The sequence below is a fragment of the Numenius arquata genome, chromosome 4, assembly GCF_964106895.1.
Source record: "Numenius arquata chromosome 4, bNumArq3.hap1.1, whole genome shotgun sequence".
Taxonomy (NCBI): Eukaryota; Metazoa; Chordata; class Aves; order Charadriiformes; family Scolopacidae; genus Numenius; species Numenius arquata.
Window position 1 is genome coordinate 21,321,567 of NC_133579.1, and position 9,743 is coordinate 21,331,309.

Here is a 9,743-nt window from a genome sequence, read left to right on the forward strand (position 1 = left end):
AAAATGTGTACTGCATAGATTTATGTACACTCAGACTGAGACTATAAGAGGTGATTATGCATGTTATGCTTAAATAGTAAGAATACAGTAAGAACAAGCTTTCAATTTTTATGTAGATTTCAGTTTAGGAAACCGTCATCCTTTCACTCTTGCTAACAACGTAGCAGTACCTACCTTTTCCTACACTTTTTCTTAAATTAAGTAGACTATCCCTTTATATGGAGAGTTGGAATCTGTAATTAGTTGAATAATTTTTTCATTTTACTTCACAACTTCTTAGGATCGAAATATTCCTCTTTACTGTTAATAAAAAAACAAATTTTAGTCCAGTTTATTTTCAGGAAGTTAGGTACTGTCAGAGACTTGAACATTCTTCTTCATGTCCCTTGCGGGAATTTAGAAACAGCATTGCTTGACATATCTTGTGCAAGGCTACATCAAGTTAGACTTTGTATAGAATGGTCCTTTATTAGCAGCAGAAAAGTCTTAAACTCAGTTGGATCATCAGCCTGTGAATGGGTTTTTTTTCTTTGATAACCCATTGACTATTAAGAAACAGAATGCAATTCAAAGAGGACATAAAAAAATGATCTTTGCTATAATTTCCTAAAATTTATTATGTGTGTCTTCATAGATGTAAATATAAGATATCAGGAGAGTGCTTTGGTGGAAAATAGTCAATTATGCCATAATACTAAATTTTTTTCTTTATGAATTCTGTGATGAAAACAGAAGATTGCATATTTATCTCAACTTCAGAATAAAATTTCATTGAAAAAAGATAACGGACATGCTATTTCCCTTGCATTTGTCTGAAAAGCTGTAATAATGATGCCTCAGAATTGATTTTTCAAAACTGAAGTTATTTTGTTGCTGAGAATTCTCATGGTTCAAAAAAATACGTTTTTCAGTGTTTGGGATGCTCTTGGGTGACACTATCATTATAGATGACTTGAATGCTGCCAACCATTACAGAAAAGAGGTATGTTTCAATTATTCTTGTTACTTTTTAAAATAAATATATTGCATACATATTTAATACAGTGCAAACCTAGAATAATTGCTAAGATGAATGCTGCATTAGCTATAAGTGTGCTTATTGTCTGTAAGCCTTGATGCGCTTCACCGTGAATGGAATCTCTGTTATTGGCACTGACAAAATTACCTCCGTTCAACAAATTGCATTATGTGAATGTTGCCATGAAGCATGGGACCATGTGTTTACAGACAAACATTTGTAGTTTTGCTGTTAGTGTTAAATGCAAATTCTTGAGTACTTTCCTAGTCTTTGTATGTATAATAAAACAAAGGAGTCTAAGGCACATGATGAAATTTCAGATCCACTAAAATGACTAAGATTTTGATGTGAAACTTAATACGCCTTTCTGCAGCCCATTTTATTTAAGTTTAATGGGACACAGTTTAACAGATGAGTCTCTGAGGAAAGCCTGACACTGGACACTTTCTGTTTCAGCTTATAGGGTTGTTAGAATTGAAAAAATGATTCAGCATAAGAATGTAAAACTATACTGATGAAGCATTAAGCTCTTGGGGCTGGATATTCTTATTTTTTTCCCTCTCCAGAATTATAAGAAATTGTACTGCAAGGTGGTTCTTAAGAGAACATCAAGTTAAAAAGGAACCTCTGGTAGCATCTAAAATTGGTTACCTGTTTCATTCTTTCAGTCAGTGCATCTCAGATTTCCTGCTCTGTGCTTTGGGCCTGGCCAGCTCTTTTACTTGGTGATTTCATTCCCTTTTTATGGGGTAGCTATAACAAGGACTGTCTTGAAAGTTCCCAAAGAATGTCTCAGAAATATGGATATAGTCATAGTAAAAACCAGATGATCAACATTAATATTTTGATTTTCATCATGTGTTACAACCATCTCACGTGTTCATCAAGTGAGCAAATAGATACCGTTTTTCAACTGTGATGACTGTATGTGCTGCTTTCATCAAAAAGTACTTTTTTTTTTTTACTGCAAAATCAAACAGAAGAGCTAGGAGTCCCAGATCTCACTTGTTAATCAGTGTCAGGAGAGAGACTATCTGTGTCTGTTCAAGAAAAGGAGTTTGTATATGTAGTCATTTCTCAAAATGAGATCTGGATCATTGCACTTGGTTAGTCTGTCACCCCATTCGTTTCTTTCACCCACCACAGGTAAATTTCATTAACTATGTGGAAGTTTCATTGAATGTGTTAATAAGAAATAAATCTCTTGGATTTTAGATGCTTTAAGTCCTGAGCATTTTTTAAAAAAAGCTATCTTCACCAAATAATTGACTAAGTGCTCACATTTTTTATCACTAATATTTATTGCCATTACTTCATAGTGTATGTCGATAATTAGCTTTTTCCCAGTGTAGATCTAAATTTTGTCCTCAGACTTCTGTTAAAATCTGAGGACACAAAAAAACCCCCAAAATTTAATGTTCATAATTATCACCAGTACTGTTTAATTTTAATATATGTATTCTATTACTTGAAAACAAAAGTCATAAGATGTAATTTCATAAATTATTTTCTTATTAGAGAACGAGTGGCATTGTAGTTCAAAGATGCAAAGTTTCACAATAGCATTGCTGAAAACTTAGATTATTTTTTTCCATGGAGTTACTAATTTAGTATCAATTTTTATACCTGTGTAGGTTGTAAAAATTACACATTGCCCTACTTTGCTGACAAGGGAAGGAGACAGGATTCGCAGCAATGGAAAATTTGGAGGCCTTCAGAATAAAGCTCCTCCAATGGACAAACTCAGAGGAATGGTATTTGGAGCACCCATACCAAAACTTTACGCTACTTTCTCTGGACAGATAGGTGGGTTAATGAAGTCGTGAAAATACAGAACTTCCAAAATTGTATTGCTTGCCTATGTTTGTTATTCTTTTATGCAATATAAAAAGGAAAACTTCAGTTTAGCATGAAGTTATTTTTAATAAATATGACCTTACAATGTCCTATTTGAGAACTTGCCTTGTCTTAAAAGCTATAGCTATTAGATTTCCTGAAAGAAAATATAATAATGATGAGATATTCCCCCTTTTTCTTAGTCTTATTAAAGGAAAAGTATAATCGGTAGCAATCATTCAAACAGCAGGAATGAGAAGCTTGAGCTGATTTAACTCCAGCATCCTTGAAAGACAGAAGTTTCAGGTCTTTCTTCTCCAGAAACACCATACATCAATTCAGAATTTCTTACTGTGCAAGTAAACTCTGAAGCAGTGGCAGAAAAATTCCTGTTCTCATCAGTCATGCAAACATCTACGTTATTTCCCTAACAAGAAGATATTATATTATATTTCCTGTGGGATCACTTACATTTTATTATGTGCTTGGATACTTCCCTTCAGAATAAAGGTTATAAATGAAGTTAAAAGATGACAGTTTCTGACATGTAACAACTGACCTGACTTATGTAAAACATTGAAAAGTCTTATTCACTAATAAGATTGTCTTTTCTTTTGAAAATTAAGTATTTAAGAACACGAAGTTTTTCCATTACAGTATTCCTAGAAATGTGCAATGGAAAGGGGCGAGGAGACAATGAGAGAGACAGAACACATGTACCTACTGGAGTAGCCTTATATATGAGCAAAGTACATAACATTGACCAGTTGAGGGAGAAAAAAGACTAAAAAGATCTTTCCTAGGTATTTCAGTAAAAATATATTTCATGTAGGAAAAACATAGTAAGCATTTCAACTACAGACTGAAATATGCTGGGTTTAACACACTTTATATTTGTCTGTCAACACATTTTCAATTGTTGAACTCAGTTATTACCCAGTGTGTATTAAATTGGAATTATCTATAATTTAGTATAGGAACAATCATGGTAGATGAAAAGGGCATATTTTAATTTCACTTGGATAATTACTAGACATTTAAGGGAGAGTAATAGTGAAATTCCATATAAAGGACAGCACCTCATTACACAAGACTTGTTTTGAACTGAATTTCAGCTTTAACATTAGTTGTGACTTGCTCTTCTACGTTTGTAGCATAAAAGGAAAGTAGTTACTTAAGCTGTGATTACACTGACAAGGTACTTGTAAAATAAATCATACTAAGAATTTACAGTGCCTTTTGTCAATCTGCAGTAACTGTGTATGTGAACACTTTCACCCTGTGGCAAATGTAAGGTAATTTAGTGTTCGGTTACGCTTTGTGCAAGCTACCTTATATCCACCACAAAGTAAAATGAATGAGCCTGGGCTAACATGCTTGAACCCTTTCTTTATTATTTGACATTAATTTAATGCCTGGACAGAGAAAAATTCTTCGTCTCATATGTTAAAAGAGGAGCAAAGTTTGTCAGCAAAATATTCTGTGTTTAGATATTAATACGTGGGACAAAGTGAAACTCAGTAAATGTTCTTTTGTTCCACAAGGTGGACTAGAATTCAAGCCAGTAGTACAAGCTTCAGCTCTGTAGCCCTAACAGCAAAACAACTACAAGCATATTTAGCAGCATCAAAAGTAAAGGATTCAGTTTGGAGCACACAAGTGACAAGATGTGTAAAGAAATACCTATTTGCCATGTCATTTTCAGAGTTTGCTGGTACTTTACTGTGATCTAAGATACAGGCTCAAAAAGAAAAGAGAAATCAAAATACTGGATGTGGTTATTTTTTTTTCAGTCTGTCTTTACAGTAATTTTAAGAACAGCCACTAGTCCACTCTAAGTTTGGGTGGGGTTTTTTTAAGTAGTGCTTTTGAAAGATATGTTTTCTTGTGAGTCTTGCATGTTGTCTGGATTGTATTTGGTAGCCTTCAAACTAAAAATGACCACTTATTTACTGTTTTGTGTTATTTTTGTGTATTTATTTTGCGTATTATTTTATTCTTCAATTAGATCTTCTTCAGCAATACCGTGCAGCAGTGGTGAAACTTGATAAAGTGAATAAGGACCTTGAGTTACAATTGCAGTCACTGAACACTCCAGAAATGCAAAAGAAAAAACGGGAACTTGCCGAACAAGAGAAAAGCCTCAAGCTAATAGAACAAAAATTGGGTAGGTCATTGTATTATATTTTTCATGTCCTAAAGGAGGAGAACTGTTAACTGCATCCAGATGTATTCTACTGTTACAAACTAACTACTTCAAGCTATGAAGGATGATTGTTAAAATTAATTATGAGCTTAGAGATGTCTCATTTTAGGGACAGAATAGAAAAACTGTATGTAGTATGATGCTGTGGATATTGCCTACGCCAGCACTGCCCTGTAGTGTGTTCGGATAATAAAAATGTGGTCAGTTAGTATCTTGTGAACATGAAACTATGATCTCACTAATAGGAGATTATATAACTGTTAGTCTGGCTGGCCCAGCGGCAGAGAACATTGACATTCTTTTTGAAATGACTGTGTAGTAAAGAGCTGAATTGCTTTTGCTAAGGAAACGCAATCAAAACATTGTACTATAAAAAGAAACACCCCTAATTCTGCAAGGATAGTTTTTCAAAGAAAAATGTTTTTATGTCAATATCAAATAATTTATGATATTTCAACATATATTTTAAAAAACAACATTTCTTGTTGACAACTGTAAATAAAGCAAATGTTATTATCTATCATCTTTGAACTCAGTTGCAGACATAAGGTAACTATAAAATTTATGGCATACCTAAAAGCCGTACTTCAAAGGTTTAACACTCCTGTTACAGGGTCCATTTATAACCAGTATGATTAATTATTTTTTTTTAATGTGTTCTTACTTGCAACTTTTTCATAGGTATGACTCCATCAGATAAAGTCACTGAATCATTAATTCAGCCTGTAATGTTAGATATGTGTGACACCCCCATCCCTCCCAAAAGAATGCGAAGAGAAACAGTAAAAAAATTGTATAGGTAAGCTATTCTGAATCTAGTCGTTACTTTCCCGTATCCTGAATTCAAAGCAAAAACTAGTATGTTTTTTTTGTATGGAAGATTTTTTTTTTAAATTTTTGTTTGTATACAATAACCAACAAGGAGTAGAGTTAGCATAAGGCTGATTTTCAAAGTATTTTTTTATTTTCTTTAAAGTCTCTGCTGTTATTTAAGCTTGATATAAAGATTTGCTTGCTAATTCTATTTCTCTTTATGAACTGATTGATTGGCATCTTTATGCATTCGTGTTCCCCATATTTTCTGGTATATTCAACTCTGTTACAGCCCAGAAATATTTGAGATGGCTTGGTCAGTAAACTCTTTTAAGGTTCGATGTCAAATATTGGGCAGATGAACAGAGAATTAATTATTCTGACAGAACAGAGAAAGAATCATTCTTACATAACTTTTTCGAAGTAACTGTCTGAGGTGAGCTGGTGGTAAAGTATTTAATGCAGTTACCTCTTTACCTGTGTATCTGCTTCTACGTTGCCTCTGTGGCTAATGAGCATTTTTACACATGGGAAATCTGTAAGTCTGTATCTTTGCAATGACATGGAACTGGCTTTTCCATTTCTCATGTCTCTCGTCATGACTGCATCGTTGTCTTTGCTGAACTGTGATCACATTTTTGAGATTATTTAAGTCTTGTTCAGTTGAATTCTGTAAATCTCAGACTGAGTTTTCACTATATTACTATGTCTCTTTATTATTTTTTTATTATTATTTTAATTTTTTTATCCACATGTAGAACTTAAGGGGTCATGTATTTAAATTGTCTAATATTAGCCTGATGCTATTCCTTATTTTAACAAAATACTTACAGGAATAAGATGCTGTGCACAAATATGGGGTTTATAATATTCATACTACTGGGAGCTCTGTGCCTTTACATCAATTATATCAAATATATATATAAAAAAATTTAAAAAGACACACATATATATATATTAAAAAGGTATATAAGGCACTATGCTATGTTTTTGTTTAGCTCAGAAGAATGGATCTCCTCTTCCACAAAGAAGCAGCAGCAGCAGCAACAGCCACAGTTGCAAATACCCCCTTCAGAACTTAATGGACCTCCACGAAAGAGAAAGGCATAGACTGATGAGACTTGCTGGAAATAGCTATGTATTGAAAATGTGAATACATTCAGTTAAAGGAAATATTCACGTTGTATTACCCATTACTATGAAGATTTTTATACTGATAGAAGATATAAATGTATTTCAGTTAGTAGGAACAAAAATTTAAGTATTTAACATTGATAGCCTAATTTTTGTATAGTTAATTTTCATTTCTAAAAACTTTCAGAGTTTTTATGTTCATGTGTGAAAAAAGTTTAAAATATATCCTTTTTTATTTATGAAAAAAATCAATCTTTTCAATAAAACTGCTTCAGTACAAAGCACTTCCAGTATAATCGATTGTAGTAAGTCAACAGATTGTGCCATGAAATGACATTTTAATTTAAAGTGCATCCCGGGCTGTCTGGGGGAAGAGAACTTTTTGCCTGCTCTTTTTTGATGGATAAGCTGTCACGGTAATATCAATTTAAAAGGGAAGGTTGGAGCAGCGATGTACTGAGGTCTAACCACAGCCATTTGTAGAGTCTTCAGACAGTTACCAGAGACCCAGTGGCTAACGCTGTGTCCAAGGTGTTGACATGGGAATTGATATCTCCTTCAGAGAGTTCCAGCGGAAAAAACGAAGTGGTAACATGTGAGTATGAAAAGTGTAACAGGTTTGCTATTTTATGGATTGTGGGAGAGTGGCAGGGAGGTGCAAATGAGATTTAATATCGTACCAATGCTAACCACGTTTGAACATCTGTATTACCACAGCCCTCACAAAAGGACTTTGCTGCTTAAGCAGGTCAAAAATTGGTCCTTGACACCAAAAATGTAACTATGACAGAAGGATTTGAGTAGGAAACAGTAATGTCACAAAGGAAAAAGAAAAATCCTTACATGTGAACTGTGTGTATACATTTTAAGAGTTGGAAATGGAGACAAGCTGAAGGTAAAATAATCGTGTTGGGGTGTTGGGAAACTGTAGATACCTAGACAGAATTTGAAACAGAGTCTTAAAATTCTAGAGAAAGCAGTCAACAGGCAAATGAGACCAAAAAAAAAAAAAAAAAATCACCTCTAGTTATCTGTACCACAAGGATTTTAGTAATTGAGACTGGGCATGATTAAAGATACAATTTCAGCCAGGGTCAGAGGGAGCAGTTGGAAATAGGCTTGATTGGATGAAAAAGGTAGGGCAAGAGTAGAAAGCTAAGCTTGAGACAGTGTAAAACTATTATTTGAACTATATTGATATATCTACATATATCTATATATGTAGATAAAGAGCGTAGCAGGAGAAGATGTTCAAGGATCAACAAACATGTTGGTTCACACCAGCCTCAAAAAATTTCAGCTTTGGAGTGAATGTTGATATCAAATCTACTGATGTACACTCACTCAGCAACAAGCATTTTATATATAGCTTTTCTGAAAAGAGACTTTAAACTTAAAAAGACATGATACATCCTGCTGGAAGTTTCAGAATGCTGGTCACTGGTGCGCATTTCTATGACATTTCTAATAAAATGAAATTTCTCTGAATGAATGCATTCTCTGGTGGAAGGTTCTTCAGAACCTCAAGTCTTAATGTCTTTTTAGACATCAATTTGTCCTATTCTTAAAAAAAAATAAATATATTCAAGTATAATGACTATGCTAGCCAAAGAGTATGCTAGCCCTGCATCAGCCCTTTTTGCCCATTTTTCTAAATTTAGACATCAAGACTTGAACCAGGCAGCCCTAATGGAGGGTTTGCACATAAGAAATTGTCCCACCACGCTAAGTTACTTGGTAGTACTTCTTTTAAATGCATTTATTTTAATTCTGACATCTGCCTAGCCTCAGCCCTCGGCCTCTGGATGACCTTGAATCCTATTTGATTAAATATCTACTCTAGCAGAAATGTTTCCTTTTGAAATTAATCTCTTGCTTTCAGTGGTCAGTATAGGCGCTCCCAGTGCCATGTGATGGATCTACCTCCTGGAAGAAGCAAAGAGGAAATTAAGGATGGTTTCCAGAGTTGTGCAATAGCTAGCAGAGATTTCAGGAAATCTCACCAGGGAATTTTCAGGATTTTTCAGCAGAGCGATGGCAGGTTATTTCAGTGCACGTTACTGCCTTGCAGAGCTGGTTAGCTCAGCTGGTTTAGTCCTGGTAAAACATTCAAGCTCTGAAGGTGTCAGTTATTTTTTCTTTATCCATTCTGTACTCTGTAGCAGAGCAAACCAGGGACAGAACTAGGGGTGTGTATGTTGTCCTCACTGATTCCAGGAGGGGCTGGTGGAGGGCGGTGGAGGAAATATGAGAGGAGGTGGTTCTTGCTGGGGCCTGGGACCCAGTAGCTAGTTTCTGATGAAGCATCTTTCAGTATGAAGTAGCTATTGGCCTCCCTTTCTGCCTGCTGCTGGAGAGGGTGGATCCGGTGATCTTGACATTCCTGCCACACCACATCATCTCCCCAGGCTTCAGCAACAGGGATGGTTTCTGTTTCTTAAAAAGTATAGACATGTGTATGTGCATACGCACACGAAGGTATGTATGTATATGCATACATGTAATTCCTCTACTATTCTGTATTTCCATGAACAGGCTCTTCCACACCCACTGTGACTACGGTAGTGCATAAAATTGCAACAGAGCTACTCGATGTAGTTGAGCTGCACAGACACTGTCTCTGTCTGTGTTGCATCTCTTCTCTGCAATGAAATGGTTCCAAGGAACAGAGCAGTCTCAACTTTAGAAAACAAAACTTACATATACATTTGTGCACGTAAACTAATTAAATGCAAT

The 9,743-nt window shown here is 34.8% G+C and overlaps 1 protein-coding gene across 1 annotated transcript in view; it reads left to right on the top strand.

Moving 5' to 3' along the window:
• SMCHD1 (structural maintenance of chromosomes flexible hinge domain containing 1) overlaps positions 1-7,290 on the top strand; it is an 86,640-nt gene extending 79,350 nt beyond the window's left edge. Inside the window, exons 44-48 of the mRNA XM_074146228.1 lie at positions 912-982; positions 2,653-2,824; positions 4,863-5,021; positions 5,742-5,859; positions 6,872-7,290. Coding sequence (XP_074002329.1) covers positions 912-982; positions 2,653-2,824; positions 4,863-5,021; positions 5,742-5,859; positions 6,872-6,983 — 632 coding nt within the window. The 3' untranslated portion in view covers positions 6,984-7,290. The remainder of the gene's footprint in view (positions 1-911; positions 983-2,652; positions 2,825-4,862; positions 5,022-5,741; positions 5,860-6,871) is intronic.
• The last annotated feature ends 2,453 nt before the right edge of the window (positions 7,291-9,743 follow it).